General features: G+C 40.0%; 1 protein-coding gene across 1 annotated transcript in view; it reads left to right on the top strand.

The window, feature by feature from the left end:
* The first annotated feature begins 6,727 nt into the window (after positions 1-6,727).
* The window catches only part of LOC115904473 (probable ATP-dependent RNA helicase DDX10), a 47,626-nt gene continuing 30,353 nt past the window's right edge, over positions 6,728-24,000 (top strand). Inside the window, exons 1-9 of the mRNA XM_030949936.1 lie at positions 6,728-6,953; positions 11,269-11,329; positions 11,568-11,698; positions 13,287-13,445; positions 13,890-14,010; positions 15,134-15,323; positions 17,337-17,463; positions 18,737-18,899; positions 20,175-20,259. Of these exons, the coding sequence (XP_030805796.1) occupies positions 6,768-6,953; positions 11,269-11,329; positions 11,568-11,698; positions 13,287-13,445; positions 13,890-14,010; positions 15,134-15,323; positions 17,337-17,463; positions 18,737-18,899; positions 20,175-20,259 (1,223 nt within the window). The 5' untranslated portion in view covers positions 6,728-6,767. The remainder of the gene's footprint in view (positions 6,954-11,268; positions 11,330-11,567; positions 11,699-13,286; positions 13,446-13,889; positions 14,011-15,133; positions 15,324-17,336; positions 17,464-18,736; positions 18,900-20,174; positions 20,260-24,000) is intronic.

Genomic DNA, 24,000 nt, shown 5'->3' with positions numbered 1-24,000 from the left:
AAAGGTGCTGTGCCTTTTTTTACATATCTGACAAACCAAATATATTGTACTATGCTAATGATCTGGGAAAAACAATACATTAATTGTCTCCTGAAATTATTCTGAAATACAGAAAGGCCAAGAACTGTGCTAAATAAAAATGCTTTTTTTCTACAGAGTGCCTTGATAATTAAAGGACAACATTCAAGCATGTCATTTTAATATTAAGCTTCAGTAGCACCACAGTGTGTACTATTCTGTTTGGGGAATGGCATTCTTCCAAAATGTGTGATCATCTGAAAGGTTAACTCATCTTTTCTAATTTCATTTGTCAAGTCTGCATCTCAGTCAGGAAATCAGCTCAGTTGTGAAAGAACTGTCATGTGTGTTTAAGATGAATTGCATATTTATGGAGTTCCCTGCATTGGAAGAACTGCCTGTGCCCTGGGACTGTACAGAGATCCCAGCCGTCACGAAAAGGCAGGCTCGATGGTTCTTCTCAGGGTGGTGTGTCTGTTGTGATCCCAGCTTAGTACTCATTTTTATTTCTCCAGGTCTGTCACGGCCCCTAGTGGCTCAGAGACACCCAGACACAACCGTGGGCCCGGCACCAGCAGCCCGGAGAAGGGTGAAGTGCTGCAGGGCAAACTGTGGGCAGGGGTGAAGTGATGGGGCCTGGGAAGCCTGGGCATGTTTGACAGCTCTGTGAGCCAAAACAAGTTCCAGCAAATACCATCATATATTTCTTGCAAGATTGGTCATGCTTACAATTTTCAATAAAAATATTTTAATAACATTCATCTTGTGTTTTTATTAAAAGAATCTATGTATCATAACATTTTGAAGAGACAGATTATTTAATTTAAACACTGAAAGTATGACACACTAAGTAATTAATTTTTAGAATTGCTTTCTGTTTTATAGGTTATCTTGTCTGACAATCTGAGTGAAAGCTTTTCTTCTTGTCCATGGAGTTGGTTTTGTTGGCCAGAGTTTACATCACTGCTTTCCCAATGTTCAGTTGGGATTTCACTGGCAAAGAGTTCATTCTATGGGTCCTGCAGACTAAATCATGAATATTATCAGTCCTCTAGAAAACAAAATGTCCTCTGGCATTCCAGGAGAAATGTGTTTACGACATTCTAGTTATGGCATCCTTAGCTTTTGGATTGTCTACTTAAATCCAAATTCCTGTAATTTATATGCTTGGTAAAAGCATTTTTGTTTTATCAGTTCTCCAAGAAGAAATGCATTTTCAAATTCATATTTGTTTCATTGTTGGGAAACAGCTGTTCATTGCTAAGAGGAAAATACAAGCTCTCGAGTATATCACACAATATTCTTTGTAATAATTGACTGTTTATCCATCACAACTAACCCATTTACTCAGACCAGGAATTATTGAAACAGTGTTTCTACTGTGTTTTTGAAAATCAAGTGTAACTTATCAACTTCAAAAATATAATTTCTTGGTAGCCTTTTATTATAGGGCTACCCAATACAGGAAAAACCAATTCTATAGGTTTTATTATTTTTTTTTCCTCTACCCTGTTTCTTTTATTGATTGCTCTCCATCCCAAACACCTGCTGTGACTCCTTTTTAGAGTTGCTTATCCTGGGTCTGCATGAGAGTATTGAAATGTCTGTTTTAAACTGAGAGCATTGATTTTTTTTCTCAGCCCTCAGACCTCTTGGCTAAGCTGAAATGGAGTCCTGAGACCATGGACAGGAGTTGGGAGAAGCTTAGCAGGGACAATAAGGTCCAATAGTGCCCTCAGGGCCCTGACATCTACTCTAACACCCATTTCTTCTCTGAACAATTCTGTCCATCACACCTAATAATGCTCATTTTAAAGTGATTTTTCTTTTTCCAAGTGAGATTATCATTTTTCTATGTCATATTGTACATCCTTTGGACAGATAAAATTTCATAATAACATCTGATAGGAACATTACCTCTGTTAAAAATAACTTACAAATCTGACTGTCATTTCCATACTTTATCCAAAAAGTATGCTCTGAAGCATACATTGTAGTAGTACAACTATTACATTGAAGATCCACCCTTTCACTGTGGGTGTCTCATTCAGAGACACTCAGGCAGAATATTCTCACGTGCTTTCTCTCAAATCTCCTGAAGCACAGCAAGTGAGTCTTGGAAGATAATGGTGTTGAGAGCCATTGAGGAAATTCTCCTAGCACATGGTTGTTTTATTGAGAAGGTGGTATTTCACTGACAAATGTCCTTCTGGGGTCACTTCCTCTGGTTTGCTGACTACTTCTTTAGGTATATAATCAAAATGGTGTAGAAAAATGCAAAGTAAGCACATTGGTATAAAACAATCAAGGATTTCATGTGAATGCCAAAGTTTAACTTAAACACAGTGATAATTAAAAAAAATATTATAAAATAAAATCAACCTGTACTTATCTTAAATTCCTGTAGAGATTTGCAGAGGAAATATTTAACTGGGGCATGTGGTGTGTGAATGTGAGTCTATGTGGCTGTGTGAGGCATCAGGAGAAATGGTAGAGCAGGAGTGCAGGGAGTGATGCACTTGCAACAGATTATGACCAACCACAAAATGCAAGAAGGAATATAGGCAAGAATGGAGACTTGGCAACATCTGGGTGTTGGGCCAACTGTTCTAAATCCTTGGTGTGAAGAAAGCCCCATGAAACACAGATCTATAGCTGTGTGGTACAACTCAGCTTGGCCCTGAGTTTTTCCCAAGGGAGTATATGAAGGATACTAGAGACTGTGAACCATTGTCACTATACAGGATGAATCCAGAGAAAGTGACAAGGGCTTGATTGTCAGGGCACAGCAAGGACTGGCTGCTCCCTAAGAGCCAGGATCTCAGCCTGGTAACACAGCCCCTGAGTGAGGGAGCAGGGCGTGCTCACAGCTGGCACCTGTGGTCAACCAAGAGTCCATCTCATCAAGTCCAACACATCTGAAGCAGGTCCAAGGTCAAGCTGGAAAAATCAATTCCTGGTCAAGGGACACGATAAGGATGAGGATGAGGATGAGGTCTGGTGGCCATAATCAGGGTGGCCATCATACAGTCATTGGTGACTGGGCACGTCCACAGTGATAAAGCAGGATGGAGGTCAAGCCAGGAAGTCATTCTGCGGCTCTGGGCTCCAGCCAGTGGGATCTATGGCCAAGGACAGGCACGGCCATGGCTGAGTTGGGGACCAACATGACATGTGACATAACTCAGGCCCTGAAGCTGCAGGGTGGAGCTCTGCCAGGGTGTAGGAGGAGGACTGAGGGAGGTGAGGCTGGTCAGGGCCATTAAGGTCTATGAGTGCCCTCAGGGCCCTGACCTTGATACTTGGTGCCCCTTGTCCTCCTCACCATAAAGAACTCTTTCAAAACACACAGATGTTCGTACTTATGAGTAGGAAAGGTTGAGTATGCATGAAAGTGAAATCTATGGAGAATGACTGTTCCTAAAATAGGTTTTGTTTAAAGTTAAAAATTATTGCCTTCTTCTCTGTGGTTCTGTATAGGGCTTTGCTACTTTTATTGTTATAGCTGTACTCAATTTCTTCAAATTACAAGAAAACAACTGTGCTTGAATAATTTATTTCCATCATTTATCATTTCTCTCTCTCAATCTCTCTCAGAAGGACCTCTGGTTTTGCCACAGTTTTAGGGATCGTACAATTACAAGACAACTGAAATTTTAAATGTCTTTTTAGAAATTTTACTAGGTAAAGTTTGTTCCTGTATAAAAGTGAAACTTTCACAAACCCCTGGCTGTTTCTCAGGCAGGGCCCTCACAGTGAGAGGACACCAGAGAAATTAGAAAGGCGGTTCCAGAGCCCTTGCAGGCTCCCAGACCTCCAGCCTGGATCTCCATCCAGCATTTTACCTTGTACTGTGGGACATAGGACAAGGCCCTTTTGACTTTCTGTTTTCCTTTCCTGGTATATAAACCTCTTGGCTAATGAGCAAATTAATTATTAAAAAAGCATCAGCATGCTTTCATGCTTTTCAGAACCTTTTCAAAGTGTTCATGACAGTAGCATAAAAAGTTGTTTTAGAAATAGGATGGCAAGATATGATTTTACTTTTTTTTTTTTTCATTGAGGATTTATGTCTGTCATGACTCACAGACTACTGCTGCTGTTCTGTTAGGAAAGAGACGAGCCCTGCAGGCAAAACACAGACCAGGTGAGCAAAGCCAGCATGTTCAAACACAACACTTCTACTGTACATTTACTCAGGAAAAGAGTAAACTTACTCCAGTGCTGGGACAGCAGGAACTCTACACAGGAGGGTTTTTGCTTGTATGTTTTTCTATTACAGGCAGACATAAAATGCTTAAACTGGCAGCTGAGGCCTGTGACAGTCTGACTGTGCTACACTGGGACTTTGTTTTGTATGTCACAGTAATGTACTGTAACTGTGGGAAACATGAGCCATCCCCCAAAGCACATCCTTCAGGGTGGATCAGCATCTCCTGCAAACAGCTTTTTATCATGTTGTCTTGGATAAAATCATTTTTGTTTTAAGAATAAAACCTTCAGTATACTTACTTATTCATCTGCATAGCAATAAACCCCTAGAAAAAAACATTGCATTCAAAACAATTTAAGGGAGATTTTTCCATTCCCTCCTGAAATTAGTAACTTCATAGATTTTAAAGGGAAACCAAACATTTCTATGATCATAGGTTTCCCTGATGTCAGGGAGGAGGGAAAACATCTTTCAGTGATACACTCAACATATGTATGGCAAAAGTGGAGCTAATTAAGAGACACTCCCTTTTCCCTTGGCTTTCTGGAATTCCAAACCCTCATCAGAGACAGCAATTATTTTGGGAGTCTTTCACTGTTCCCCTCATCAAGGTGTTTACTTCCGTCTTATGCCATTGCATAAATATGTTTGTAATTTTCTCTTCCTGATGTGGCACAATAATTCCACAGCCTGTTTTTGTTTTTAATTCTGTGTGCTGATGAAGGGCTAAAGCTCACTCAGCAAATTGTTTCTGACCACTGAACAACTGCAGAGCAATGCAGATCTTCCCGTTGGAAGGGGTTAAAAACTGGTGAATGTAAAGATAGCGTAATATAAATCTGCAGGTTGGTTAAATCTAGTTTGTTGAGAGATATGTGCCTCTTACAGACACCAGCCTTACACCATGCAGTGTAAGACAATTTTGTCTGTTTGTGGTTTTCCCTGTGACTTTCTGCCAACCCTTTGCATAGTTCAAGGCTCTGAGCCAAGGCCATTAAGACTGACTACAGCTGTATTGTGAAGGGTCAAAACAATGTCAGAGCTTAAACCCAGCACCTTAAACATGAGCCCCACTCTGTCTTTCAACTGAGTTTTGATTTTTTCCAAATTTCTCTGTTTTTCTCTGTACTCAATGAGCAAATAAAACATTAACAGTCTGGTCACAGAACTCTTCCTCCTGATTCCAGCCCCAGAGTACTCATTCCAGCCCTGGGGTCCTCAGGACAAGAAAGACATGGACCTGTTGGAATGAGTCCAGAGGAGGCCATGAAAGATGATCAGAGTGACAGAGCACCTCTCCTATGAAGACAGGTGAGAGAGCTGTTTAGCCTGGAGAAGAGAAGACTCCAGGGAGACCTTATAATAGCTTTCCAGTATCTAAAAAGGGGCTTATGACACCAAGCTGAGCAGTGTGGTTGACACACTTCAGGGATGGGATGCCATCCAGAGGGAGCTGGACAAGCTTGAAAACTGGGCCTGTGGGACTTTCATCAGGTTTAAATGCACCAAGTGTAAGGCGCTTCACATAGGTCTGGACAACTCCCAATGAAACAGATGGAGAGCAGCCCTGCTGAGAAGCCTCAGTGATGCTGGAGGATGAGAGGCTGGCCATGAGCTGCCAGTGTGCTCCCACAGCCCAGAGAGCCAAACGTGTCCTGGGCTGCATCCAGTGGTGGGCAGCAGGGCCAGGGAGGGGATTCTGCCCCTCTGCTCTGCTCAGAGCCCACCTGCAGGGCTGCATCAGCTGTGGGCTCCCAGCACAGGGAGAACAGGGACCTGCTGGAGTTGGTACAGAGAAGGGGCACTGGGATGATCAGGGGGAGGGAGAACCTCTCCTGTGAAGAAAGGCTGAGATAATTTGAGTTGTTCAGTCTGGAAAAGAGAAAGCTTTGGGGTGACCTAGCTGTAGCCTTCCAGTACTTGGTGGGGGCCTGCAATAAAGCTGGAGAGGGACTTTTCACAGAGGGACGTCTCATAGGTAGAGATACAACAAGGGTGAATGGATTCAAATTGATAAAAGAGGGCAGATTTAAATTAGATATTTGGAAGAAATTCTTCACTGTCAGCATGGTGAGGCATGGGAACGGGTTGCCCAGAGAAGCTGTGGATGCCCAATCCCTGGTAGTTTCCGAGGCCAGGGTGGATGGGGCTTTGAACAACCTGGTGTAGTGAACGGTGCTGCATCTGGATAATCTTTAAGGTCCTTTCCACCCAAATCCATTCTATAGTTTTGTGATTCCCCCATACCATCACATTGCTGAGGACAAAATTTATGCCAGCACTAAGCACACACCCCTTTTCTATTAAGGCTTTATTTTTTTTTTCTTTTCCGTTTCACAATCTCTATCAGTAACTTGCAGTAATTTCCTTGCTGCGGCACGAGGTCATTTCTTTGGGTTACATTCCACACTTCCCACCCTGGCGGAGGCCGGGCCGGGGCCGGGGCGGTGCCTGCCGGCGGCACCGCCCCGGGAGTGACGCGCTCCGGCTGCGCCCGGCCCGGCCGTGCGCGACCCACGCGGGGAGGCGAGGCAGCATGGGCCGGTCCGGCGGCGGTGGGGCCGCGGCGGCTGCCATGGACCCCGTGCGCAGCTTCGAGCGCTGGAAGAAGAAGTACACCCGGCGGACGAAGAGGCTGCGGCTGCAGCGCAAGGAGAGGAAGCGGCCCGAGTGGCAGGTGGAGCGGGAGAACATCGGCCGCCTGGTGCAGCGCTACCCCGAGGTACGGTCGGGCCGGGAGCGAGGGGCTGTACGCGGCGGTCTATGAAACAGCGGCTCCTTCCTCGTGTGGCGTGTGTGTGGATTGAACCGGGAGGAGGAGGGATGGGTCTGTAGGTCCATGGTCGGCAGGGCTGTTGGAGGTGCCCGTAGGTAAGAGGTGTGCTGGGTGTCACTGCTCTGCGGCGGGCAGCGGGCGCCTACTGCCACGAGGTCGGGATGGAGCTCTGTTCTTTCTCCCCAGGCAGAGGAGCAGAGGCCAGCAGCCGCAGTTCAGGGGTTTTGGTGGAGGTGACTAGACAGCTGTGGAGCCGGGGCAGTGGCACCCTCGGGCGGGGGAGTTTGTGGTTAAAAGGGCAGCGAGGAGGAGGAGGAGGAGGAGGCGGAGGAAGAGGCTGAAGCAGGTTGTAACCAGGGGCGTTTGGCCCTTCTCACCAGGCAGCGTGGATATCTCCGTGTTGGAGATAGCACACGTTTGTCTCCATAGAAGACGCACGACGGACAAACCATCAGTATGAATGAATGTGATGTTTAGCCTCAAGTCAGGAAATAGGTGTTTGAATGCAAGACCTGAAATGAGTGGTGTTAGTTTTGTTTCTCAAAGCCCCTTGAATTCCTGCGGGAGATAGTCAGCTTTGGAATCACACTGATCAGTGGAAAGCGCTGTAATTGTGAATAACGGGTTAGATGCGTGCTGCCTGTGGTGCTGCTCTGCCTCCTGCCAGCTTTTGCTGAGTTTGCAGGGCAGTTGTACTTGGTTATGCAGCACTCGGCACAGCTGGTGGTAATGACTTTTTGGTGGCTGTAATTTGATTGAGCAGAAAGTAATGACGAGAGGTACAGAAGAAACACATCTGTTACCATAAAGAGGACATGTTAGCTCCATTAGTTAAGATTCAGCAAGTTAGTATTCTTGAGCTTCACTGGATCGTTTGCTTTGCTATTTGAAAAGAAATGGCATGTTCCTCTACTCCTAGCCTTGGCTATGTGAGTGTCTATGGATGTTTCTGTGTCACTAAAGTGACTGCTGCACATGCGTCTGTTTCTGGGCATGGGCGATAGTTCTGTTTCATTGTGCAGCTTGGGGCAGCATAGGTGGGGGTTGGATAGTGGAAGATCGTGTTTGTATGTGTTTTTGGGTGTTGAAGAGAAGAGGCTGGTAGTGTTCAGGCATGTTTTCATCAGAATTAAGAAAGAGTAAACTTATGCTTGTATTAGGATAGTTCTGGGGGCTCTTGGTCTCACCTCTGCTGGGACTTTGTTGTCCTTTTGTTCCAAGATTCTCTTGCCTGTGAACGGTTGAATGCCCACCTAATTTTCTGTCTTCAGTCCTTCAGATAGTCTTTTCTGGTCCCTGACAAGGTTTTCCACTGAGTCTCCAGTGTTTCTTCCATATTACCCTGGATCTGGTTAAAGTAGGAGTGGGAATTGTGAAGAAGTGCCGTGTGCTCGGATCATCAGCAGTCTGCAGTGAGTTCTGCATGATGCAGATCCCTCAGGGACGAGGGAAGTAGGAAGCTTTTGGATGAGCTCCTCTCTGAAGAGCAGTGGCTGGGGTCTCTGGCACACAGGCTGTGCATGGGTCAGATTTATGTGTGCATGGAATAGTGGTAGAAGGGTTGGATGCAAGGTGATCCAGCTTGACCTCCTGTCCATGATTTCATGTGTGAGAATGACTACAGTGGATAAGCAAGACAAAATTAATAATAAGGACTCAACCATTATACTTTGGTACTGGATTTTTTTCCCATTTGTTGGCATGTGATAGCAAGTGTGTGGCAGCATAGATGGAAAGTGTGAAATTTAGTTTCAATGTGTCGATATCATGGGACCATTTTCTGTGTTACATGTTCATAGATGAGCTTCTTTTTGTTGATTCAGTGACTTTGTTGCCTGAGTGTCAGGCCATTGATGGACCTGGTCTATTTCAAACAGTTGTGCTCATGAAAAGCATTAACAGCCTAACTGATGTGCTGGCGAGCTGGTTGTGAAAAATCCTTTCTAGTCTTCTTGGTGTCAAATTAGTCTAGTTAGATCAGAATAGCTGAATATTTGAAATATTTGAAATGAGCTGGCTGCTCTCATATGGAGGTGATTGGAGAGAGCTCATAGTTAGAGCTTCCCAGGAGATGAGCAGAGGTAGTAACTTTGGACAGGGAAACAAACTAAGTAGAAGTTGGTGGTGTTTTCCACTGGTGCATGTAGATGTGGAATAGGATTATTGGAAGATCTACCTTAGACATCAGTCCTTATGCCTTCCATTTGGACATGACTTAAAAATATATCAGTGCCTTTGGAGTTCAAGGGTACTACAGCATAACATTATTCAGCTCCTGGAAGTATGCAGGGCAGAGAAATAATACAAGAGGCTTTGTGACGTGGCCTTTCCCAACATTCTTTGCTCTTTTAATACTGTTCTCACTTTTTTTTTTCCCTGGACATCCTTGAAAGAGCTAGGCTTGTGCATGTAATGATTTTTAAATTGATTTAGAGAAGTTTACGGTAGAAGAGTGGAACAATATTTGTCTTCTTTTTTGATTAATACATCTGTTCTTACTGAGTCATCTAAAGCTAAAAAGAAGTTGATTACTGAAATACTTTAATTATTTAGAACCATTTCAGATTGCTGCAACAGCCTATTTGATGTGTCACAAACCTGTTAAAATCTATCCCTTTAGCTGAACAGAATCGATTGTGTGAATTCTTTTTTGATGTTGGTAAAATGCTTTTCCCTCCTGTAGGCCTACTGTTCTTCTATGCAGAGAGTCTCTTGGCTGAAATGAACCAGAAACTCTATACACCACTCAGTTGTGAATATTTAGCATGCAAAATAGTAAGACTGGGAATTACCAACTGAATTTGAAAGTATTTGTCAAGAATTCCAATTTATGAAAGTCAAAAAAGACCTTTTTTATGGTGATTCTGGTAGGATTTTTTCCGTCCTCCAAAATGATGTTTGGCAAAAGTTTAGTTGCTCTGTTAGGACACAGTGAAAGCTTGAAATCTGCCTTGCAAGAGCTTTACTTTGAAATGTGTCAAAACCAGATTTTAATAAGAGTATTATAACTTTTTACCCATTTTTACCTTTTATTTATAGAGATTTAATTCGTGTCTTAAGTTGCTTGTCTTGATTTTTCTGGAGAGACCTAGGCTGAAAAGAGTGCTGTTGTGATTTAGATGCTTTAAATAGTTATAACCTCTTAGTTTTCTGTAACAGGCAGAACCTGTAAAAGGCTTGGTACTTCAAGGAGATACAAGGCTGATCTGACAGCTCAGTAGCTCTTTATCTGAAACCTTGTCTGGAATTGTTAACACAAGATGTCAGGAGGGTCTGAAGACTATTTTGCTTGGTCCCTGATTTGGGAGACTTCAGTTCAGCAGTTTGTTAGAGATAAACAATACCTATTAGAAATGCATGAGTTGTAAGCTCCAAGTTTGACATTTAGAAATCTCAGTTTATGGATTTTAGTCAGCATGCATTCGGTGCTGTAGCCTAGCTTCCTTTTCAGGCTTTATAAATTCAGTAGTCTCTATTTTTTCTTTCTTGAGTTTTGTGGGTTTTTTTGTCCTGCTACTATTAGTTGTGAACTTTGCCGGTGAAATCTGTTCACATCTGCTAGAAGAGCCTTGAAAATACTACATTTCTTCCAACAGCTCTACTTGACACCTTGTCTTTGAAAATCATTTAGCAAACTCATGGACTCAAACACTTTTTATTGTGAACTCTGTGTGTGTGTGTAATTAACAGCTCTCAAATATGGTGCATACAGAGAACTAAGTTAGTAGGTGTCGAGACAATGAACTACTTTTTTAGTATTTTTTTTTAACCCCATAGGACAGCTTAAAAAAATTAAATGTACCGAGTGCGAGACGTTGGTGAGCTTCAGGACATAGGTGAACTCTTCTCAGTCAGGTAGATGTAATATTGCTGCAGCTCTGGGTGCCCAAATCTACCCTGTAGCAAGGGTGAGCATATAGTCCCAGTAGATCCCTGCTGGGATTTGAAAAGGACATCTGGGCTCTAGTAAGGTGGAGACCAGGGGCCTCCTGAGGTCTTCAGTTTAAATTTCTCAATGATTTCATGATAGTCTGAGCTTTAAATTGTGCTATTAGCCTGCATTATTCAAGTATATAATTAGTTACTGAATAGTTTATGGTAAATCTGTGGTTTAGATTAGGTCAAATTAGTATAGGTTGCCTGACTAGCTAACTTGAATCAGGTCATACTGAACTATATGTTAACACCAACTTGTAGAATGCTATTCACTTCCTCTCTTATGGTTGGATTGTAAGCATTGATTAAAATCATTTTGTTTCAGATAAATGCAAGTGAAATCCAAAGATTTTCAGATTTTCCATTGTCGAAGAAAACCCTTAAAGGTGAGTATAGAACTTTTCTTTGGAAAAATAATATAAGTAAGAGGGACTACATGGTTTATCTGCATCTGAACATTTTTTTTCTTCAAACTAAGTTTTCGTTAGTACTGCCATGTACAGCATTTTCTAAACCGAGCAATGCAGTTGTGGGCCAGACAAAATTGAATAGCATTTTTTCTTTCTTCTTTTTTTTGTTCCTCTTCCCCTCCCACCCTCTCTCTTCCCACCCTGCAAATACCAGGACTGCAGGAATCTCAGTATCGTGTGGTAACAGAGATACAGAGGCAGACCATAGGTTTGGCTTTACAAGGGAAAGATGTACTTGGAGCTGCAAAGACTGGATCGGGCAAAACGTTGGCTTTTATTGTTCCAGTAAGTAATTTACATCCTTCTATTTCTACTCAAACCAAGTTATCTCTGAAATACTGATGTCAGACGGTTTACACTAGTAGATCCTGAGAGAAAAGTGAAAATCCAGCTGATCTGTTTCAGGAAAGCCAAGATGGTTAGGAATTGAATAAAGCTGCTTGAACTTCTGAAAGAAGTGTATTTTTTGTTCCAGGAGTATTCTGCGACTTAAAAGTTTCATTTTGAGCCTTACGTTAGTAGACCCTGTGTAGATTTAGAAAGTGCTTTGTTTTTCTCTCAGCAATGTTTTCCTGGTGCAACTCTAGTTCTCCAATTTTTCTGGCATTTGAAAACTAGCTGTATGAAACAGAATGGTGGATTTTCAGTTCCTTAGATTTTTTAATGACTGATTTTCGCTCCTTTAAAATGTTACGATTTGGACCTTACATAACAAAGTTACCTTAGTGATTGTGGACTTCCTGTCAACTCCTTAGAAATCGCTTCTAGGTGCAAGCAGAAAAGTGGGATGAAAATCCCTGTAATGGACGTACGTGTCTGACAGTTTTACTCAAAGCATCATGACTGCATTTCATTTCTTAGTTGAGATGTGTGCTTAAAGTGCACATGTAAGTGGATACAAACCCCAAAGGGGAGAAATTTTTTTATGGAGTTACTCTGTGTTTAACCTTACTTGGATTTTTGTAAGCATAAATTTTTTGGAGCCTATTACTGTGAGAGCAGTAGTAGGTGCTTTGAATACCCTCTCTTGTAAAGAAGATTTATGCTTTATGCTGCTTTTTTAAAAAGAATCTTATTAGTAGAGAATAAAAAAAATGTAGGTGGCTTCACAAGTCTTGTGAATTTAAGGAACAAGTAAGATTACTCTATTATTTAACATAAGAGTAGACATACTTAGTTTTACAAATCTTATTTAAAAACAGTTTTAGAGAAGAAGGAGAGGAGCTGAAGAGATGAGGAGTGGAAAAAAATTAGTTGTGCAAGTATGCTTACCAGCTCTCAGTATTTCAGAAGGCTTCAGATATTCATACCTGTAAAGTCCTTGTGTTAGGATTAGCTGACTGATAGAGTGTTTCTGCAGCATCAATTCATAAGAGAGGGAATAATCCTCCAACTTTAGTTGGAATGTTCTGTACGTAATATGTGGATAGACTGCTTCAAGTCTATAAGCCAGAATTAAAGCTTCAATAATTAGTGTTCTTCCAGGTGCTCACTGTATTCCTGGTTCCCACAAAACCTCATGAGCAGAGAAATTTCTCATGTTTTTCTGTACTGATTCCTATTATCATATAAATGGCCTAATTTCCAGAATTTAGCAGGATAGGATTAATTGTGCAGTGAAGTGTTTATGATTTTCCACTCATTGCTGTCTGTCTTAGGTTGGTACTGGAGAATTTTCCTTAACAGCAAGTGTCATTACCATTAGTTAGAATTTATATATCATCAACCATGTAAAATGTGCACTGATGTTTCTTCATGTCATTATTTTAATTAACGTGGCTTTGTCTTTTTTTTTCAATGACACTTTGATACCAACTTATTGCACATTTTCTTTCTGAGACTTTTGTGGTGATAAAATGATAACTTCTTTCAGGCTTTGGAGCTCCTCTATCGACAGCAGTGGACATCAGCTGATGGCCTGGGGGTTTTGATCATCTCGCCTACCCGGGAGCTGGCCTACCAAACCTTCAAGGTTCTGCGTAAAGTGGGGAAGAACCATGAGTTCTCAGCTGGTCTTATCATTGGAGGAAAGGTGTGTGTCCTCTCTTGGAGTTTGCTGTATGGAAGCATAGTTGAGTGCTGTATTAAGTGCTAGTTAAGGAAGGAAACCCTGGGCTTGAAAAGTCAAGGAGGAGAGTGGTTAATAGGAACCTATTAGTGACCCGCTATTTTCTTGTGTGTATTCCGTGTCTTTTCTGAAGCTTTTTGAGGTGTATTTAAAGTCTTTGCAGTGTCCATGACTGGATGGACCTTCCTGCCAAGTCTTCCAGTTAATTTAGATTACTCTGAAATACCTTTTCCTCAAGCCACAGATGTGAAGATGCTGAAGAAATGGTGGCATAGCTGTGGGAAGAGGAAAGCTGCTCCTTGACTATTCCTTCTAAGAGCTGTTAATAGGTTAAACTGGCCTGACTGTCTCTGGTACTGGACTTCTAGTCTGAATAACTAAAGCTAAGATGGATTAATTCCATTTCAGGATCTGAAAGAAGAGTCTGAAAGAATCCACCACATAAATATGCTAATTTGCACTCCAGGACGGCTTTTACAACACATGGATGAAACATCATATTTCTATGCATCTGATCTGCAAATGTTGAGTAAGTTTTTTAAGTACTTGAAAGTACTCGAGAATATATTGTAACAGCTCATAATTGTTGCACCACTTCCCTGCATAAAAAGTTTATTCTTGTCATGTTATGTTGATGAAATGGCATTTAAACTTCCACATGTTCAGATTAAATTAGAAAATAGCAAAATCCCTTTCTTGTGTGTACTTTGTCTGAAGCAGTTGCTGAGCATGCTGTCCCTAGGATGATAGGAAGTGGGGGATTTAGTAAGGAACCCAAACCCCAATGTAGCCCCATATAGTCTTTTACATTGGTCTTTACTAATGTTAAACTTACCTTTCTGGCTATGGCTCTCGTGTCTTTCCTGACATGATAATTAAATAGCTACATAGGATATCCATTGCAGTGTGTGTATTTTGGACCACTTCTAGAAAACATTTTGTGTTTTAAGATAGATTTCCTCTCCTTTTATTCTCTTGTTTGCATTGTTAACATTGTTTGTTTTCATCTTTCCAGCTTGAACAAAAATTTTCAGTGTAATGGAAAGGTTTGCCTGTTTCTAAGAACTGCATAATCTTTAGCATAGCTTGAGGAACTTAAAAGCAATTAAGAAGCTAATGAAGCTGATAAAATGTGAAATTATGCTTGCTTCACTTAATACAATTCATGACAGACAAGAATTGCATGAAATGTAGGCTCTTTTAAAGCTTTGTCTCTGTGCTACTTGGTTTATACCCTGTATTTCAATGGTAAATTCAGCTTAGGTACAGGAGAGTCTTTTGCTCTGTCACAAATACTACAACACTGTCTTATGTTCTGTGCTTTTATTTCATTTCAGTAAAAGGGCAGGGAGTCTGTTTGCAAATTGCCAAACTGTTCACTTGAGATGCTGATCTTTTTCCTTCTGCATGTGAAACTGAGGGCTGTAGTGCATAGATTATGGGTAATGCTGTGGTTTCTCTTGCAGGTGTTTTTAAAAACATGTTTTATGAAGTACAGGGATATCTAAAGAGATTCCTGTCATGTGCAATAGTTAATTAATCGCTGCATTTTAAGTACGGATAGAATTTTATGCTATATGGATTTAATGTAGATTTTTTTTCATAAGTAAATCTAAACCCATTTTTTTCCTCAAAATTATCTTTCAATCCAGTTCTTGATGAAGCTGACAGAATTCTAGACATGGGGTTTGCTGATACAATGAATGCAATCATAGAAAACCTACCTAAGAAACGCCAGACCTTGCTTTTTTCTGCAACACAAACAAAATCTGTGAAGGATCTTGCACGGCTGAGTCTGAAAGATCCAGAATATGTTTGGGTTCATGAGAAAGCCAAATTCAGGTATGTTGGTATTTTTTTTCCCCTGGGGAGGGTTAGATAGTGATCCTATTTAACTGCTGCTCTGTCAGTTCCCTGAATCAGAGGTAGTGTTATCTGTCCATCACTGGATCAGTGTCTGATCCTGCTGTGTGCTTTCCTGAATGCAAGGAATTTCCAAATGAGAGGGGACTAGTTCTGATTGAATCACTACAGGGAGGCTGAACCTGTGCTTGTCTTGACTCCTCAGGGAGTTTCTCAGACTGGAAATTCTTTTCCTCAGGAGGAAGCTGCAGAGTGGATTACAGCCAGTGTGCTGGGTCTAGCAGCGCTCAGTTCTGAGTAACTCCTTTTCTGCTGTTCTTACTGTGCAAAACCACCACAAATACAGTTTGTCTGTGTGCCATTTGTAAATCTGGCTTTCCAGGGATGTGCTTTCCTCTGGGCAAAGTGCAGAATGGCAGTCTTGCTTGTGTATTCAGTATTAGGTGCCCAAAAGAAAGCATGTGCTGTTAGTTGACAGGTGGTAACTCCCGTGGCTTCCTGATGTGCTGTGTTTTCTATGCGCGTTTAGGGCTCTGGCCCTGTGTGCATAAAATAGATTTGTCCTGCCCTACAGTTTGGAGTAGGATGGGAGGCCCTTGCTGGAAGGGAAGTATGTGGTGTGCCATGCTCAAAAAATGTAATGTATCACTAAATAAATGTTGCTTTTCGGCACATAATTTTCTTTTGAAATCCAAATGAAGAATATTATTTTGCATTTCTGTGGGCCTGATCATCTGAGTGTCAAATTACTTATGAGCATGGATGATTCTTTTTCTGCTCTTCTCTGAAATATGCATATATTTCCATATGCAAGATGCAGGAGAAAGGTGAAGCACAGAGATAAAAATGGTTTTCCTGGAAGCAAACAAGAAATCATCAGGAAAATGCATGGCAGAACCATGCAATTGAATCTTGAAGAAGTTTTTACTATTTGGTTTGATTATCTTTGTATTGTACTTCAAATACCTTTTTTTAATCAGTAGTACTGTCAAAGGCATCTTAAGTAAACATGATTGCCAGAAAAAAAAGTGTGGTTAGTACCCTCTTTTCAGAAGAGAATATACAAGCCTCGTATGCAATCTTCATTTTGGCGACTATCTATTTCACAGATCTCCCATGTTCGGTGAAGTCTATTTTAAAGTACATTTAATTTTTTTAAATATTTGGGAGAATGCAATTAGATAACAAACCAAATTAAAAGAAATGTAAGTATTAATTTGTTTTAGAGTTTACTGCCTTAGGTTATTGCCTTATAAAAGCAAATTCCTCTGAAAGATGTAGAAAGCAAAAAGTGCTGTGGCGTAATTCAAATTAAATAGCAGAATAAAAACTGGAGGAGTCTCTTGTAATTTTATCCTCCCAAGTGACCACCTTTAGAAAGGTAATTTTGAATACCCATAGTCTGTTTAAGGTGAAGTAGAGGGACTGTAAGAGATGAGCATTTAGATGTGTTTCAAGGGCAAATATCCCATATAATTTTTTTTGTTTTATTTCTGCTTTTAAGAACAGAAATGTGAGTTCGGATGACAATTCAGAGCTTTAGAAAGTCACTTTGCATCTCAGTGTAATCAGCAGAAGTACATCAATGCTCTCTTTTTGTGTGTGATTAGACTGCTTTGACATTGCCTTAAGCACAAATGATGCTTTAATAGGACTAATAGACAAAACTGCATTTTAAGTCAAGGCAATTTGAATGTCGCTGCTTAGACATGGAAGGTTTGCCTTGCTGGAATTAAATGAATTTAGAAGTAACGTCAAAAGTCATCTGTCTCTCCCCACTGGCTTTTAATAAGGGAATTGATGTAGCTTTCAAATGACGCTGATAAGACTTGTTTCTCAAAGTGGGAGAGCTTTCCAACCTGATTCCTTTTCTTTTCTCCTTTTTCTGAGTATGTATAAGACACTCTTGGCTTAAAAGAAAGGTGAGAGGCATTTCTGTGATTTATCTAAATGTACTTTTTGGATATGTTTTTATTTTTTTTCCTTCTTTAGTACCCCAGCGACTTTGGATCAGAACTATGTTGTCTGTGAGCTTCAGCAGAAAGTAAACATGTTATACTCTTTCCTGAGAACTCATTTGAAAAAGAAGAGCATTGTGTTTTTTGCAAGCTGTAAAGAGGTATGTTTTTCTCTCCCTCCTTCTGCCCCAGAATTTAAAAACTGATAAATGAAGATATTCATATAGGTATCAATGCATCGGAGAGGTGAGATTGTGGACTAATTTGCAACAGGAAATTGGAGGAACAAAACATCACCTACTGCTGTATGTCATTCAGGATCTGGCTTTGACGCAGTTCAGTGCCCCAGGCTCAGTGCAGGAAGGTTCTGGAGACCTGAGTGTTCTCAGCCATTTTTGTGGTCTGCTGTTAAAGATGAATGCTAAAAGTTAATGTCAGTAAGGCCCAGCTATTTCAGTTCTGTCTTTTGACATGCTTCACAGTTAGATTACAAAGTATTTCAGTAATTGGACTTGCTTTCCCTACAAGCTTTTAAAGTGCCTTTTTGAGACAGTGTGATTGTGAAATAGTACTGGCAAAGGTTTTTCTTACATAGCAAGTAATCCTTCAAATACCTGCTTCTGTAAGTGTCCTGGGACCATTCTGTTGAAGCTATTTGCGTGTGTTTGTTTGGCACAGATATTTGTACCTATAACTACTGCATGTATCAAGTACTTAACAGTGCAGGTATTGCTTACTAGTGTAATACAAGGCTAGTATTTTACAATAATAGACCATTTTACAATGGCCTAGTAAATATTAATTGCAATTCTTTCACCTGCGCAAGAGGTTGCGATATTTTTGTTGTTCTGCAGTTGACTGGTGGCACTGAAGTGGTCAGCTTAGTTGTACAGAAATTTTTGGAGCTGTAGCTGTTCAGTAGTATACACAATTTATGTAACTACTTTCTTAAAAAGATGCTAGGTAGCTGCCTGCTGTAAAACAATGCTGCATCATGGGTACTGTAGGTAAGAGCGAACAGGCTGATTTTGTAGAGAACATGTTGAAACTTGAAATAGTAAACTGAGACTGTAGACTGATTTGAGTTGCAAGTATAAAACACAACACCCCTCCAGTACTGTTTAAAAGAAGTGCTTCTGATGGACTTTTCAGACTTTGGTCCTTAGCATACCCCCTAAGTACTCGCATCCCAAGTTATTCTTGCTGTTACCTACTCTTGATTTCCTTTAGGAAATGCCATCAAAAGGCCTGGCGGTCTTTTGCCACAATTGCTTTCATCTTTTAGTACCTGGTTGTGTAACAAGGTCTCAACATCTTTTTTTTCTAATGTGGAGAAAAGTTTATTTAATTTGATGTACAATTTCATTTGCTGTATACACTGTATATGATCTTAACAGTGCATGGTAATTCTTTTCCCCTTGATTTGTTGGGTAGGTTCAGTATCTGTTCAGAGTGTTCTGTAAGCTTCAGCCTGGTCTTCCTGTCCTGGCACTCCATGGCAAGCAGCAGCAGATGAAGAGAATGGAAGTCTACACTTGTTTTGTTCGGAAAAAGGCAGCAGTGCTTTTCGCTACAGATATCGCAGCTCGTGGCCTGGGTAGGTACCCACCTAGGAGTGGAGCAGCAGCTAAACCTGTTGAGGCTTTATCAGACTTTATACTCTGAAGACTGACCCAGTTTTTGAAAAATAAAGCTGTAGTTTGCTTAGGAGCTCAAAATAGAGATGCTTCTTAGAGTTCTGCTGTTTCTTTACTGAAGAGGCCCACTTAATCTGTTCTTATATTTTCTTTTTATCCCAGAGAAACGTGTGGTAGGTAAACAGTGATGTATCAGTGATGTATTTGTTTACTACATGCTGTAAGGCAAGATTCCAGCAGTTTTAAGTATTCCTGATATGCTTGTATCCTGTGGGTTATTTCAAAGGATATGAAAATTTGCTAACCTACTGGTATGTGGAAATGGAAACCTGAAATTTTAATGTCTGATAGATGAGAGGCATTGTAGGACTGTATTGATAAGGAGGCAGAAAAATAAATGAGGGTAAATTTTTTTTTCTTTTAGTTCTTGGAGGCATTTAAGTATAACACAAGACTTTTCAGGAGTCCAGTTATTCTTTGAGATAGCAAACTCTGTTGTGCAAAATGTGAGGTTTTGTCACTATGTTACAAAAAGAAAGAAGGTGCTCTAAAAACTGAAGTCAGGAATGAAAACTGGTTCTCATACCTTCCATACTGCTGAACTCTCGCCAGTGACTATCTAATTTGGGTATGGTTAGTTTGGTTTAGAGTGTAGGTATAATTCTGGAATACTGTATAGCTGAAGATTTGGTTTCAGTGCAAAGCATGCTGCTGCTGAATGAAGTGCAGCAGTTGGAAAATGCTTATTATTAATACCATTCACAGTCAAGGCTGACTTTTGTCAGGCTTGGTCACCCCTCCCACCTTTAAGAGGGGCTGTTGTATTTCTGTATGTGACAGCTGAAGTGATGCAGTCTCACCACAGCTAACTTCAGACCCCAGTGGTGTAGCATATTAACAGTGAGGATTAAAAGTGGGTCAGATATTGTTATATAATTGTTAACCATAGGATGTTTTATCTTCTGTGTGATACAAAACATGTCTGTTCTTGTCGAGTGTGAAATTATGTTCCATTCATTGCACTGTCATAATTTAGGAAATGAACACACAATTAATTTAACTTTCTTTGATGAAGAGAGTGATTGTTTATGTATGCTAATGCATGCAACATTTCAGAGGTTGCACCTAATATCTGTAAATGGGTCCAAATGATGGTTCTTACAGGAATTAATGTTCTTGCATAGGAGTGTTTGGAGTCCAGTGAACTTACTTGCTGTATTTTTTTCTTTACACAGATTTTCCAGCAGTGAATTGGGTCATTCAGTTTGATTGTCCAGAAGATGCAAACACATATATCCACAGAGTGGGAAGAACAGCCAGGTTTGTTTTCACTTTTCATTAGTATTTTAATGTTTAAAACAAGATCTCTGTAGGGACAGATCACTGGCTAAAGACTCACTTGAAAAAATTAAGATATAAATTAGAGAGAAAAAGGCTGTTATCAGTAAGAGACCCCTTTGATTAGTTAGGAGTAACGATTTAACTTAATAATTTCTTAGTGTGCTTCAGAGACTTGTTACAGCAGACAAAAATATCCCTGGTTGTTCCATCTGATTAGGAACGATTATTGGAGGAAGTAGAAAACCTTTTTCCCTTGGCAGGAATACCTCAAAGGATGAGTTGAGTGTGTGTGTGAGTGGAAAAGCTTGTTTTGCTACTGACATTTACAGATAAATAATGTTTTACACGATGGATCCAATTTCTTTGTGAAGACTCTTCAAAAGAATGGAACTATTTCTTCCTTATTTTAACTTGGGAGGAAGGAATCAAATGTTAATTACAGGTTAAATTTTTAATTTTCTAAGTCTTTTGTGGAATTATATACTTAAGCATAGCTTTAGTTAAAATATTTGTGGCTAAGCTTTTATGATGGGAGTTACCCAGATACACTATTGTAAGCCAAGTCCTTCATCTCTGAAGTAGATTTTTAAGTGAAACAGAAGCTGTTACTGCATATAATTCAGGAGATCAAAAACCTCATGCAATTATCTGAAGGATGAAATGCAAGGCCTAGCATTATATCTTGTCTCTAATTTAATTTGTTTGTAGTAGAGCTTGCAATATAGGCAGTTGTCAAACCTAATGACAGAGCAGTTGCTTAGAATAGGATTTCAACACTATAAGAATTTGAGATCTGTATTCCTGGATCAGAAGGCTGTAAATTTTGGTGACTGTACCATGTGAATGCACTTCCAGCATTCTTTCAAAATGTAGATGTTTTAGCCATGTTTTCATTGTAATTGGTAACATTTCTCCCTCATTCTGTCTCTCTGCTCTCAGTTTTCTCATCTTCTATGGTAGAAGGGAATGATAAATTTTTATTTGACTTTGATAAAAACCTGTCAATGTACAAAGTCAGTGAGTGATGTATATAATTAGATAAAACAAGTAGCTATTTTGCTAATTTAAAATTTAGATGCAATCTTATGCATTCCAACTGAGAGAAAAGCATGTAGGCTTGGTTAGAGTTCTGTTAAATTTTCTTTTTTCTCTTTCTTCTTTTTTTTAAATCCTGTGTGACTTCCACAGGAGGCTTGTAATTTTGTCTTTATGGCACACTGTCATCATGTAAGGGAAACAATGTATTTGGCACTGTTTAATTGGCAGGGTTTAGGATACTGGTTGAGCTCTTTCTGAACCGTGTCACTCAGTTAAAGCACCTTCCTGGAGTTGTAATCCTCAGGCCTTTTCCCTAGTCTCATTAGGAGCTGAGAACAGCAATTTTAACCAAGCTTAGCATGGGGAAACAGCTCTGAAGCGGTACAAAGTCAAACAACTCCTCTTTGTCATCATGCTTTTATTCAAATGTCCTCTGAGAGGACTTTAGCCTGGCAGTGGCTAAAGTCCTCAGTGGGCCTGTCTGTCTTCAGTGGCCTCTTAAGTGCAGCCTTCTGTGATTGCTTGAGACACAGATTTAGACAGAAAATTGGGGCAGGGTGTCTGTCTCAGGGACTGTGGGCTGTGCTGGATGCCTTACTGGGATGTTGATTGCATTTCCTTCTATGTCAATTTTTCAGTAGGGAGACCTTACAGAAATTGGGAGTACATCTGAGCGAGTTGTGTGAGCTGGAGGGTGTTGACTGACAGTGAAAAAAAAAAGCTTTTCTGTAGGAAAAGCTTCATGGGTATTTTCTGTTTCCTAATCTCAAACAAGGATCAGCAGGTTCTGCCTATACTGGGCATTCATTTTGAGGAAACATACAGGCTGTCTCCATCCTTAAGGTAAAACAGTCCTGGAAGGAAATTTGTTTAGGAAACTTTATAGCGTGAAATAAATCTTTGGAAATAAAACAAGGGAGATGTCTAATAATTTTAAGTAAATGCTGTGCATTAAGTAAATATGCTAATGCAGTTTTTGATGTGGGTAATTGAGAATGTACTTCTCATTGAAATCTCAGTGTTGAGTAGGAAGCTTCATTTGTTTTCAATAGCTACAGTCCATATGAGAAGCTTGTGTTTCTTCTAGAAACTTGATAAAAATGAACTGAACTGCAATTTAGTAGTCCTCATTAATGAGGTTAGAGATAATTACAAATTTTCATGGGTTATGAGAATATAATTGCATAGAATGAAAGCTAAATTAAATATCTCATCTAATTAAGGGGCTGTGTTAAACTGTAATTAAAACTGGGATGCCAAATAGTGTTTACTTTTGAAGTCAAATTATTTTGTGATATGAAAGTAAATATGAAAGGAGAGAAAATGTGTTGGGGAAGGGGCTGGAAAACCTTTGACTAACAATCATGGATGTGTTCCCACATACATCTTACAATTTTGCAAAGCTTGATCTAAGACAAGAGGTAGCAGTTTATTTTTAAGTGGATAAGGCCAGTCTGTTCCCTAAGAAACATTTCATTTGCATTTTACCCAGCTGAAGAACATAAGTTGCAACTCCTGCATTTTTGATTTATGGTTAAGTAAGATCAAGAAAAATCTGGGTATAGTCCAGTAATGCTTTTGCTTTATAGTAGAATTGACATATATTGAGTGGTTTTTTTTTTTTCATAAACTTGAAAGATATGCTACAATTAGAGTGACTAGCAGCTGTTTCTTCCAATTGCTTTCAAACTCTTAAATAGTTCACTGACAGGCTTTCTAAAATACTGACAATATCATGGGCAGTCCAGTAAATACTTTTGATGTTATTTTTGCCACACAATTTCTTAGAAAAGTCAGTGGTTTAAAACACTAGATTACAGTGTTTCCTCTGGGATTTAGTTTCAAAAACTCCAAATAAAAGCTGCTTGTAGCAATTGCCTGCAAAACTAATTTCTTCTGGCTTTTAATTTCTATTGATGCCTTCTATTCTGTAACCTGTGAAGCCTACAGTTGAAAGTACTCTTTGATGAATTTGTGAAAGAAGTTACGGTGCCACTAGGGGACAGCAGAAGATAATAATAATTTTTGAAGCACCCTGATGCTCATATTTTCCCCCAGCTGTTTTTCCAAACATAATGTCTAAGTTGTATGGCATGGAAAAAGTTTATAGGGATATTTGTCTTCCAGTCATGATTGCATTGGTTAGACAAGACAACAAAAAGTTATTTTATCTTTTTGTTCATGCATAACTACCTTCAAGTTGGATGTACCTATATCCTGGCAAGTCTCAGTAATTAATTTCTTTCTTTCCTGGCATTGCCTTCATCCCTCCACTTAATGTTTAAAATTTTTTTGATTCAGAAGCAACTACTGCTGCTTGAATTAAGTGATTTTCATGTCATGAGTCTTTTTTTAAAGGCATTGGCACTGGAATGTTAAACAGAATAAGTATTTTTATTCTGCATTTTTTATCTGTGATATGTCTGGAGCTATATATGATTTAGGTCTCACTGGTTCAGACTTCTGATGGTATTTAATCCAGCCTAGTTGGTTAGCTTTCTTAGGTGCTTACACTGACTTAGGAAAGTAGTTGTAATTGTTGTCAACAAACAGTGTGCATACAGGCATGCTTCTTTTCTTTTAGTAGATTATATTTCTGAAAACAAAAGGAGTAATTAAACTCCATCTTCCCAAAACGGAATACTCTGTTACCTGCCATTTTTGTGGTGGCTGATATGATGA

Source organism: Camarhynchus parvulus, chromosome 1, assembly GCF_901933205.1.
Source record: "Camarhynchus parvulus chromosome 1, STF_HiC, whole genome shotgun sequence".
Classification (NCBI taxonomy): domain Eukaryota; kingdom Metazoa; phylum Chordata; class Aves; order Passeriformes; family Thraupidae; genus Camarhynchus; species Camarhynchus parvulus.
The sequence above is the reverse complement of the archived record's forward strand: the minus strand, read 5'-3'. Positions and strand labels throughout refer to the sequence as shown.